Genomic DNA, 12,672 nt, shown 5'->3' with positions numbered 1-12,672 from the left:
CATGACATGGCAGCCATGTTTTCCAGCAGCTTATCGAGCTTTGTTCACTGTTGATGAAGCAGAACCTGAAGTGACACTGAAACTAAAAGGGAGTGTGTGTAAATCTCCTAAAAGGACGGCGTTCCCCTTTAGCTGCCTCAGTAAGGAGAGACAACAGTGTGTGTGTGTGTGTGTGTGTGTGTGTGTGTGTGTGTGTGTGTGTGTGTGTGTGTGTGTGTGTGTGTGTGGCTGAGATGTGATTGTAACGTGACCGATGGGTCCGATAATCAGCGGCGTGCTAACCCTGCATCAGGAGGTTCTGGCTCAGTCCGGAACCTTCTGCTCAATATTTAATGCAGCGCTCTGATTCCCAGAGCTGAGGTGGACACACTGGCGTCTGCTGGCAAAATACACACACACACAAATACACACAAACACAACACACACACACACACACACACACACACACACCTGCACAATCAGTCACTTCCTGTTTGTCCACATTCATTTTTTTGTTGTATTTCTTTTTCTGTGTTTCTTTCTTGGACATTATTTCACTGCATTTCAGTCACACTGTTTATACACATTTATACACACACACTCTCTCACACACACACACACACACACACTCACACTCGCCCTCAGAGCGGTGCAGGGCAGTCCTCAGCATCATGTATAATCTATGAGCAGTGATGAATGTTTAAAAAGCTCTTCTGCACAAACCTGAGAATCAGACATTTTAAAGTAGCCTTCTTATCTCTCTACCCCCCCACCCCACCCCACCTTAAAGGGACGGTCTATTGGCTCACAGGGACAGACCACTGCCTCACAAAGACGGCCATGGGCTTACAGGGACAGTTTGCGGTCTTAAATGGATAATTTACTGCCTTAGAGGGACAGTGTACGACCTAACAGTGATGGCTGTGGTCTTAAAGGGACAGTTCGTGGTCTTAAATGGATAATTTACTGCCTTCATGGGACAGTCCACTGCCTTAAACAGATAGTCCACTGTCTCACAGTCTCATGAAAGCACAGAGTGGCAACCATTTAACACAGTTCATTGAGGACAAAACCTGGTAAACGTGCAGACACAGGACCATCTCTTTAATGGATCATTTACTTCACTTAAAGGGACAGTCCAACATCTTAAGACACAGTCTGTTTAAAGAAATACTTCACTGACTTAATGTGACGAGGGACAGTCCAGAGATTTATGGATGAAGGTTAATGTGTTTTGTAAAAGTTCTGTACACAGAAATCTGAAAACCCTTGTTATTACTGACCCCTGTTGCCATTAAGTGTAAAGTCCTTAAAGTTCTGACCGATCCCTTCGGCCTCTTACTGAACAAACGAGCAAAGATTAGCTGGGTAGCTGTAACTTAGCTTCACTGCAGGGTCCAGTTTTGGTTTGTTAGCCGAACGATTTAGCCAGATCAGCCTCGGGGGTTTAGATGAATTAGCAGAGGTTATCCAGTCAGCAGAGTAGTTTGCAGATCTGTCCACAGTAGCAGACATGCTAACACTAGAAAACATCAAATCAAATCCCCGATGTTGACACTTGTTGTCCCCAACATCAGTCAAATCTGTTTGGTCAAACGAGCCTGATGAGATAAAGTTTTCTGGTTTTTGTTGTTGATGGAGTTTGTGTTGGAGTATTTCTTGTGCTGGGGCCCAGTCGTTTCGTAACGGCGGTGGATTCTGAAGCTAACGATCGTACGCTGCCGGTGCTGTAGATTAGAAGTCAGTCTACAGAGTGTTAGAGGCATGTTGAAGTGTTTAAAGGGATAGAAAACTAATTTGAGATTCTTTGACTTGTAGAAATATTGTTGCATGGACACAGATGTTGTTTGTGTTTATTTTGATGATTTCCTGTGGCGTTCGTCATCATCCTCGTCTTCTCTGTCTCAGGTCTGGAGGAGCTGGTTCTGTCGGAGATCAACAGCCCCAGTCGGACTCAGCAGACCGGAGACTCGTCCTCCGTCTCCTCCTTCTCCTACAGAGACATGATGAAGGAGGCTCAGCCGACCAATCAGAACAAGGTGGGTGGAGACGCTGTAAAAAATCAAATGGGAACCAAAAGACACTGGTCGGGGTCGTGACCTCTGAAAGGTCAGTCTGACCTCTCTGTGTGTGTGTGTGTCTGTCTGTCTGTTGCTATGACAGCTGTTTCCACGGCGATGTCCTGATGTGGCGATGACAGGCTGAACTCCCTTCAGACTGTCGCTGTATCAGACAGTAGATTTAAGTTTTATCATGTTCACGTTTATTTTCTGTCTTTGAGTCTGCAGCTATTTTTAATTTGTGTGTGTGTGTGTGTGTGTGTGTGTGTGTGTGTGTGTGTGTGTGTCCTATTGATAGAAACGCTGTAAATAGAGCTGACGGGTTCAGTTTATGTAACTGAGTGTTTCTGTCAAAACATGAAACTAAGCAGAGTCCATCGTCGGGTCAGTTTACCGTGGTGGTTCGGTCGTCGTTAGCAACAGCATCACATGACAGACGGGCTGTGATGTGAGAGACTGAGCTGTGAAACCATCAGTTTAAAGCCCTGTTGTGTAAATGCTCTGGTAATTTCAGGTGCTGGTTTTATATTTCGATAAGCACCCGAGTCAATCAATCAATCAGTCAGACTATTTGTGTAGCACCTTTCACACAGGTTAGTGCCGTTCAAAGTGCCTCACAGTCGACTGATGAGCTGATAATAAGACAGAACAAACACAGTGCTGAACATTAAAAACTGTGAAATAGAATTTTAAAATTATAAAAGCAGAGTTAGTAAAAACTGTCCTAAAAATGGTTAAGTAAAAGTAAATGAACAGACAAAAAATAAACTGCGATAAAATGAAGAAACAATTCAAATAATAAAATAACAAAAATTAATAAAACAATAAAGATAATATAAAGTGAGCAAATCAAGTAAAAAGAATGATGTCTATGAACCATACTTAATCAAAAGCCAGGCTGAAGAGGGAGATTTAAATTTGGCATTTAAAGATTTTGACACTTTCAGCTCCTCTCAGGTCGTCAGACTGTTCCAGCAGCTCAGAGCATAAAAGCTAAAAGTTGAAATGACTACATGAAATTATGAATACACAACAAAACACATGAATAAACAGGGGTTCAATCAGAGTCTTGAGTCCTTGAGTTCCTGGTTCGACTCCTGATCTGACCGGATCTTTGCTGCATGTCGCTCCCCTTCTTTCTCTCCCTGCATTTCCTGTCTCTCTCCACTGTTCTATCAAATAAAGACAAAAAGGCCCAAAAAATAACTTAGAAAAAATAATAATAAAGGGTTAAATAGTACAAGGAATTTGACATTTAAGAGAAACTGAATAAAACCATCCAAAAGTTAAAATGCAGTAAGAAAGACATAAAAAATAAAATTAAGGTTGGATTGCCTCACTAACACTGTTTAAAAGACAAAGACGGTGATGTTATTGTTTTTACATCTTGTGCTGACGTTCTCATGAGCCTCTTGGACAAAGAGTAGTGAGTTTGAATCCCTGTCTGATGTTTTCTCTCTGTTCTCTCTGTCAGTCCGGAGGGGGCAGTCCTCAGTCTCAGCGTCCCGCCGAATTATCGGACGACGAGGTCGGAGAGCTGTTCCAGCGTCTCGCCGAGGTTCAGCAGGAGAAATGGATGCTGGAGGAGAAGGTGAGGACCCATCTGTTACCATGACGACCATATGTCCCCCCACTCCTGTCAAAGTATTAAAGAAAAAAGTCAGAACGAAAGCAAACGTTCACCACGTCCTGTTTTAACGTCTCAGCAGTTTTCACGCTTCACTTTGTTCCCAGAGTCGACAGGTCAACAATGAAAAAGTTCGACCTGTTTTAGAAACAGGTTTATGTTTAGATGCATTATTAATGTCCTCTGCAGTACTCAATATTTTTCCCAGGTTCCATTGTGGCTCAGAGCTGTGTAGTCTGTTAACTCTCCAGGGTATTTTCTGGTGTTAGCTGCAGATGCTTCTTATCATTGTTTTTTATGTATCAGAGACTGAATTGATCAGTAAATTGTCCTTCTGTTGTCTGAAGAAAAACCCACAACTGACTGTTTTTTATTTTCTGTCTTCAGGTGAAACATCTGGAGGTGAGCTGCTCGTCGATGGCCGAGGATATCTGCAGGAAGAGCGCCATCATAGAGACATATGTGATGGACAGCCGCATAGGTAACACACTCTCCAGTCCAGAGGTTTCAAACTCAGAAGGACAGTGAACACATCTCAATGTTTGTTACCTGTGCAGCTTGGTGGCAGTGTCTCAATAACAGCTATTTCCTACAGCGTTTTTTAGTTGGTGATGGGGTGGGGTTTAAAATCTGCACCTCTGCTGCTCAGACTTGATCTGTTCCTCTTTTTAATCGGTCGCTCACAGGTCTCCAAACCTCAGATCCCTTAATTAGCCTGTAATTGCTTCAGTCACTTGTGCAGCTGCTGGTAAAAACTTTAACATGCTCAGATTATCTTTGTTCTTTACATTAAACTCTCTGCTGCTTTTTGTAGACAAAGACAACTGTTATAAACGTAAGTCAGATTTATGATGGTAAGTGTGAGATGAGTCTGTGGTACACCATGTTCGGAGGTCAGCGGCGAGGCGGTCGGCTCTGCCTGTCGTTTATCTGACACTGACACTTCATTACAACCACTGTAATCTACCGCTTCACTTACCTGCACACAGGTATGCACTGACATCTGTGTGTGTGGTTCATCATGAGCAGGGAGCAGAGAAAGTCTCCTGATAATTAAGTTAGTGAGTTAGTTTGGAAAATGTCCTCTCTGTGATGATGTTTGATGTGTGTGAGTCTTATTCCCTCTCCAATGTCCCAGTGCTGCTATATTTAGCTGCTTCGCTGTTTTAGCACAGTGAGGCTGAGAAGTGTTTTTAATAACTCCTCAAACTATCAGCAGATTTATTTTTCAGTTAAACTCCCTGCAGACTTCCTGTAGAAAAAAAATAGCAGAAATAAGAACATTAGTCCTGTTTTCTCTGGTTCCCACTTTGTTCTGGATCTACCCTGAGGTCTCCTCCCAGTTGAATGTGTCCAGAAACCCTCCAAAGAAGAGGGGAAGATCAGGGGGATGCTGATCAGATGTCAGATGCACATTTTGGCTGCTTGTATCTGCGATCTTGTTCTTTCCATCACAACCCAAAAGTCCAGGTGAGGGTTGGACCGTAGATCATCTGGTAAAACTCTGTCTTCCGGCCCAGCTCTCTCTTCTCCACAACGGTCCAGTACAGCGTCCTCATCACTGCTAACGCTGTGCCAGTCCACCTGTCCAACTCTCACTCCATCCTCCCCTCACCTGTGAACCAGACCTTCAGATACTGAGCCTCCTTTACTTGGGGCAGCAACTCGCTCCAAACGTGGAGGAAGCAATGCAGCACTCCAGCTGAGAACTGCTCCAGTGAGCGCTGAAGGTCACGGTCTGATGAAGCGAACAGAACCACATCGTCTGCAAAGAGCAGAGACGCCAAACCGAACGCTCTCCTCACCTCGGCTGCACCTTGAGTTCCTGCCCATGAATATCCGTGAATCCTGAGAGAGAGAGTTAATGATCAGGTTGAGAATTTTAATTCAGATCTTACACATTTTAGAACAGATGTCAGTGCATCTCTAATGAAACAGGCTGCATAAGCTGAGGAGAAATGTAAGAAAGAAAACCCAGCACGATGATTTGACTGATTGAGAGTCTGTCTCTGCACCTGTCAGGTGTCACCTGTGAACAGGTGAGGTGGTTTTGTTGTTCAGGTAAACTAAACGTCTAAACAAACGCAGAAGGTTGAAGACTCCAACATGCGACTCTATCTTATGTAAAACTCTTTGAATCACTCAGTGTGAAATGTGCTGTACTAATAGTTACCTTCCTCCCTCCTCCTCCCTCTCTCTCCCCCTCCCTCCCTCTCTCTCTCTCTGTTTTTTCTCTCCTGCTGTTTTCAATTTCATGTTTGACTGGTTTAACTCTCCTCTCTCTCTCTCCACTCTGCTCCCATTAACACTGTGACAATGGTGAATCTAATGGGCAGTAAAACCAGAGCTGAGCTCCTTCAGCTGCAGACCAGACTCTGTGTGTGTGACTTTACGTCCAGTGTTCATTTCCCACTTAGTTAAAACTCGTCGTGGAAACTCGGCCGAGCGTGTCGCAGGTTATTATAACCTGCTGCCGTGGTTGCTAGTGGTTGCTAGGCAACGCTGTTGATGTGTGGAGCAGCTGGAGGGTTAGTGCCTTGCTTCAGGGCACATCAGCAGCTCCTGTTCAGACTCAGAGGTCATCACTTACATTTTCTGGGATTTGGATAAGATGAGTCGTCATTAACCAGCAGCCCAGTTAAAATAATCTGGTTCTTCACTGAACTCTACTGCTCTACTGTCACCTAATATATGTTTATATGTGATAAGAGATCCTTTGAAAGTGATGTTTATTCAGTGTATTTTCCACTGGACGTTGTGGCCAGTGATACGTAAACTCTGCCTCAGACAGAAGCAAATCTGTTCTCTTCCCTTTGTTTCTCGTCATCACAGCTCAACCTGCAGGCAGCAGCTTCACACATTTATCGACGTCACTTTCACCAGTTAAAATGACAAACGTCTCCTGCAGCAGCTCTACTATCAGCTGGGTCTCTGATTAATGTTCATTCTGTCTGTTGTGGGTTTGTGTTTGTGAGGGAAGCTTACACCGAAGGAACGACATAATGGAGAATTTGAAACCTTGACCTTTTGAAGCCCTGCTATACTTTGAAACTGGCCCATGACTGTGTCAGTTACAGATTTAATCAACATTTAACGACTTGCTTTGATTGTTTACACCTCTTCTTCTTTAATAACACAATGATACACACACTGATTCACATTTTAGAAGAGAAACTAGAACTTTAGAGCAAACATAAGGAAATGGTGAATATTCCTGGCGAGACATTGGATATTAACAGGGCTCGATTCAAATGGTCGGCACTTGACTTGGTGTGATTGTTTACCTGTTTATCCCAGTGCTTCTTTAAAAACCGTTTCTGTGACAACAACATCTTGACAACATGTCACCTCCACCGCTTTGAGTTTTTTTAACGAGATTCTCATGAAGGGCGGAGCTCTCTGAAGAAAGACGCCAGGTCCCGGGACACACTCGGCCTTTACAGGTGTTCAGCTGTTAAATATTTACAACTCACACACTCTGCACAGTCAGCATCCAGCCCAGCCTCTATAGGAACGTGTGTGTGTGCGTATGTGTGTGTGTCAATGTCTTGGTTTTATGCAGCTGCCTCACACACAGTTTGAGTGTTTGTGTCTAATTTTATGATCAAATGTGATGAACAAGCTTCTGTTGTGTGTGTGTGTGTGTGTGTGTGTGTGTGTGTGTGTGTGTGTGTGTGTGTGAGAGAGAGACGTGTTTGGTTGTAAAACTGTCTCATTCACTAAAGAGATCTATAAAAACACCACAGAACCACATCCTCTCTTCTCCTCTCTAATTTCCTAACTTCTGAACTCCCCATTTGTATTCTCTTCTCTTCCTCTCCTCTCTTTAGCGCCTCCTTTCCTTCCTTCTCCAGACCCCTCAACTCTTCTCCTTGTTCCTCTCCTCACTTGTTTCCTCTTTTCTCCTCTCCTCACTTTCTGCTCAACTTGTCTCCTCCTCTTTTGCCTCCTCTTCTGTCTCCTTTTCTTTACCATCTCCTCCTCTCCTCATTTCCTTTTTGTCTTCTTTCCTCCCTCTCTCCTCTCTTGTTTCCTCCTCTTCCATCATCTCAGATTAAAACAATAACCCGGTCCATGTAAACAGTCTCCATCTTGTTTCCCTCTCCCTCTGCTGTCTAAATAAAACCTGAGTAATCGTCTCTCTGTCGGTGAAGCAGCAGGTTTCTCCGTCGGTCTGTCAGCTCTCTGCTGCTTCAGCAGATGAGTGTTCAGCGTCAGTGTTCGCCAGCGGACGCCGTTTCCTGTCAGCGCTCAGTAAACATCAGATTCATCATCTCCTTACAGCAGGAGGCCCCATCCTTCATAGACATAAGGAGAGCAGGAGGATCAGCCTCCTCTCTCCTGGTTTCATTGGATTCATTCCCGTTCAGAGGTCCAGCGAGGTCCAACAGTCTGTAAAGTTGGTCGAGTGACTTCAGCTCTTTGACATCTGCTCGTCTCCTCAGAACCAAAAATCATCCTCATCTCTGTTGCTGTCGGCCTCTTAACCTCTTAAACTCCACCCTCCTCTGCTGCAGTGGAGGATGTTTCAGGTTTTAGTTGTCGTGTAGATTCTCCTGTTCTGCCTGAGGCTCGTCTCGTCTGAGCTGCAGTGTGTGGAGGCTGAAGTATCTCAGCAACTGTTGGATGGATTGTGATGAACTTTGTTGATCCTCTGACTTTTCATGAAGCGCCATCATCGGGTAAAAGTTGTGATTCGTCCAGTATTCCCTTTTAGTGCCAACGACATGATTAGGTCACGGTGATAGCCGGAAACAAACGATCACCTCAGAGGAGTAGGTCATGTAACCAAGAAAAAATGTTACTTTGCTGTGTTGTCTGGAGTAATGGGCCTGAGTCACTCTCAGTCTTACAAGCAGACATAGACAGACAGGACAGCAGCTAAAAACGCTGATATTTTGTTCTGACTTTCAGACCTTTGGGATCGACGTCTGTCCATCTATGATTTTACAGAGACTTATAACTCTGTAAAATGTAGGAGCTTTTATTGCACTTAATGTAACAACTTGTCAACCTGCCTCCTCTTCTCCATCTAAAGATTTATGTGCCTTCAGTTTCTCTTTAGTTTACACAGTTGGTTTCTCAGTCAGGTAGGTGTAAACAGATTGCTGCAGGGGTGTGAGTTTTTACAAACTGCAGAGTCGCTGATAATGTTATTTTCATCGTCCGTGATCAAACCATACTTAATCCAAACGTCTGACTTTGCCAGTTTGACTTTGACTTGTACCACAACAATTTTGCTTTTACTACATTCATATTTATGAAATGCTCCAAGATAGCATGAAAGAAATCACTGTAGAATCTGTGACATAAGGGGTCAAAGGTTCAAAAAATTGTTCTCACCCACAACCCGCCCAGATTTGGTTCGTTTTTTTACCCAAAATTTTCCTGTTACAACAGTTTTTACCTGACGTGGTGCAGGCCTCTGGGTGTAAATGTCACATTTTCCTCAGCCATCGCTGAAAAACAAGCCAACAAAACTCACTCGCTAGTGTTAGCTAACATGCGTAGGGAGCTCTGCCTTCAAAAAAACATCATTATGTTTACTGACAGTTAAAGGGCCTATGGAGCTCCAGGCGTCACATGACTCGATTTGTTTAAGCCGCCATTTTGGCAGGACAAGCCAAGTTCACTTCAAACTTTAAATCCAGGGAAACTGAATGACATATTGCAAAACACTGACCCTTACAACACGTCCACCACGTTTACTTTTTATAAACACAACATGCAAAAGACAAGCTAGCTGCTAGCAGTGGTATGCCTGAGGAGTGCGCTTTCATGCCAGTATGGCAGTGTTTTGTTTTCAACTGTTGCATGCTGGGATTGCGTGAGGTCAGCTACCAAAGCATTATGCTTTGGTTTATGGACGTTAGCATACAGAGGTTAGCGTTTAGCTCAGAGCACCTCATAGAGCTGCTAACAGGCTGTAGACTCTGTCAGGTTTACTGACACTACATGAACCCCTTGAGGTCAATAAAGAGAAACAGGTTGAGGAAAAAAGGAGGTGGGGTGGGGGGGTTTAAAGGAAACCAATGCTCCTGGCTGGAATTGAACAAGGGAACATTGTGGTCTGTGTTTTCTCCTGCTCAGCAACTGTTCTGTGTTTTATTCCCACTGCTGGTGCCTGTATTGTTGGATTGTTGTCTCGTCCATGCAGCACTTTGTAAATGTGTTTTGTGTTTGCAGTGGAGCGCTAACTGTGCAGCTGGTGGCTGAAGAGCCTTTAAAAAGGTCTCAGAGTGGCTTTAGAAAAGGACCTTAAAGGTGTTAAAGTGAATCAGCAGCTTTATTATGGTGCTTAATCCACGATGAACGTTTTACAGCCGGGCAGAGAAACTTTAACTCGTCTCAGTGGAAATCACTCGGTACAGACTGAGCACGGCTTTACCCTGTCACTGACTCCTCGTCTCCTTGTCTCCTCAGACGTGTCGGGCAGCGCTGTCGGAGGTCACGGAGGCTCTCAGGGAGACAGAGGAGGTCTGGGTTCGGTCCTCAGAGATCTGGTCAAACCGGGAGACGAGAACCTGAGAGAGATGAACAAGAAGCTGCAGAACATGTTGGAGGAGCAGCTGACCAAGAATATGCACCTGCAGAAGGTAATGCACAAACACAGCCGTGAACTACACCTGGGTCATCAGGGCAGAAAATAAAACTCACAGTTGTTCAGCTTTTGGTTTGTTGGATTGATAGTTCACTGTGATGTTCACTGTGATGTTCACCGACAAAATACTGTTTCCTGACATCACGTCTGCAGAGATTTGACCAATTCGTGTTTCATTAAAACTTCAATTCAAGACAGAAAGACCAAACAGAACAAAGGGTTCATTCCTGTTTTTACCACCTGAAGAGGAAATGGCTGCATTTGAGTTCGACGCTAGTGGGTACTAATGTTAGCACCGGTTAGCAACTGTGGGTAAAAGCAGGTACCCCTGTATAAACTATGGGTTTTACAGGGTGTTTCATGTTCATGTAGCTATCTAATATTAGCACCTGCTGGCATCAAACTTTGTTTTTGGCTAACGTTAGCAAGGTTAGCTAGGTTAGCTAGCTACATAAGCACCTACTGTCCTTTTCTTCATTTGTTTAAAAACTGTAACTTATCACCTGCAGCCATTTCCTCTTCTCTGTCTCGTCACAGTGAAAGCAGTAGCAAGTGAATATTTATCATCACATTTCTCTGTACCTGTCAGCAAACGGCGTAAAATGGACGCCACATCGCTGCTCTTTGATCATGTCACACTACGAGGCATTGGTTCCTGATGTTCATGTTCGTCTGAACAGGGTCCAAGAAAATCTGAAAATCTCAGTCAGTGACAGAAACAATAATCAGAGCTGATTGATTAGTTACAGATTATTTCTCCTGGCGATCAGTTGACTAATTGTTTCATTCACATCGAGGTATAAACAACACACAGGAGCCAAAGTTACAGCCTCAGCAGTTTGTTCTGTTTGTCCTTCCTCCACGCTGACATCACAGCAGGGGGTTTCTGGGTAATGCAGTTCACACAGCGATAGGCAGAAATTACACAATGCTGCTTTAAATCAACATGTTGGACAGAGTGTGTGTGTGTGTGTGTGTGTGTGCAGGAGCTGAGTGTGTGTTTGTGTGTAAGGCGGTTAATTCATGGCGGGGGGTGGAGGAGTGTTTTGAGGAGGGTGGAGGAGGAGGACAGATCGCCCAGAGGGAGGTGCAGGTTACTCTCAGTCTGCAGTGACCTTCACAGGAGACTGTTTCCTCTTTTCTCCATTTACATGATGAATCATGAACAGTTAAAAACAGAAAATCAACCTCCAGCTGATCGCTGCTTTAAATCTGCAGTTTGTCTCAGTTTTAGCATCGTCGTTCTGAACCAAAACAGTCTGTTTGAAATGATTAATTAGAAAAAGAAACATTGATGAATAAAATGATCATTAGCTGCAGCTTCATCAAGACTGAGAACAAGACTTTTTACGCCCCTCAGAAGCTAGACAGCCAATCATAGCGTAGCATCAGCCAGCCAGGCTCCACCCACACTGATATGTTTCCATTGAAATGGGTCACGTGATCGGTGTGTGACCAATCAGGGGAGGACATTAGTAGCATTAGGATATTATTTCTTCAGGGGCTGATGTTAGCAACGGTGGATGCTATGCTAGCTCCGACAGCAGCTAACAACAAAGGGGCGGGGCTTCGCGAAGAGTTGATTGTTAAACTAATTGTTTTAGAAGAGTTTAATGTTATTAACTGGATACGTTTGGGTTTTGGACTCTGGAGAAATGAAGACGGACATTTCTTATGTTTCTGACTTGTCATAGATTAAAACCAAAAAAGCTGCAGTGTGTTGATAGAAAAAAAAAGATTGGAAATGTACATGTTGTTGTTTCTGTTTTGTCAGCTGCTGTTTCCAAAGTCAAGAATGATTAGATTTGATTCAAATGAATTAAAACTCTCTCTTTCTGCAGGATCTGGAGGTTTTGTCCCAGGAATTAGTCCGTCTCAGCAAAGAGAACAGTCCTGGTGGCGGTGCGGCTGGGTTGGGATGAGACTAATGCCTGAATCCATCCGTCCATTCCCTTCCCTCTCACTACTGTCTGTTCGTCACAGCTGGATGGTGTGGGCTGGGCTCAGACTAACACCTGGAATCGGCAAGTCTTACTTTCCCATTCATGACCTAAGAACCTGCTGTGGGCTCTGACTACTGTCTGGAGCTGTTTTGATTTCACCACTTCAGTCTGCCTGCTGGGCTACAACTAAATGCTGGAATTTATCCATCTATTGTTTCTCTATGACAAGAGGAGACTGAATTTTAAAAGAAGGAGAAACTAAAAACCAGAGGGAATGGAAACATGAAAAGTTGGGCTCAGCTCATTTATGTTGTTATTGAATGTACTGTAATTAGACTGCACCACTCTGTCGAGTCCTGGCTACAACTTGGAAAACACACATTGTAACAGACTTATGATTTCTGTTGTAACTGACTGTAAATCTTTGCTTTCGCTCATTTCTGTCCTGATGTCTGCCTGCTG

The 12,672-nt window shown here is 44.0% G+C and overlaps 1 protein-coding gene across 3 annotated transcripts in view; it reads left to right on the top strand.

Moving 5' to 3' along the window:
* gripap1 (GRIP1 associated protein 1) overlaps positions 1 to 12,338 on the top strand; it is a 34,999-nt gene extending 22,661 nt beyond the window's left edge. For all 3 annotated transcript variants that reach the window (XM_018670799.2, XM_018670800.2, XM_018670801.2), the window contains 5 exons: positions 1,888 to 2,018; positions 3,514 to 3,630; positions 4,054 to 4,147; positions 10,090 to 10,262; positions 12,109 to 12,338. In XM_018670799.2, the coding sequence (XP_018526315.1) occupies positions 1,888 to 2,018; positions 3,514 to 3,630; positions 4,054 to 4,147; positions 10,090 to 10,262; positions 12,109 to 12,189 (596 nt within the window). In that variant the 3' untranslated portion in view covers positions 12,190 to 12,338. The remainder of the gene's footprint in view (positions 1 to 1,887; positions 2,019 to 3,513; positions 3,631 to 4,053; positions 4,148 to 10,089; positions 10,263 to 12,108) is intronic.
* Positions 12,339 to 12,672: the final 334 nt, after the last annotated feature.

The sequence above is a fragment of the Lates calcarifer genome, linkage group LG6, assembly GCF_001640805.2.
Source record: "Lates calcarifer isolate ASB-BC8 linkage group LG6, TLL_Latcal_v3, whole genome shotgun sequence".
NCBI classification, from domain to species: Eukaryota; Metazoa; Chordata; class Actinopteri; family Centropomidae; genus Lates; species Lates calcarifer.
The sequence above is the reverse complement of the archived record's forward strand: the minus strand, read 5'-3'. Positions and strand labels throughout refer to the sequence as shown.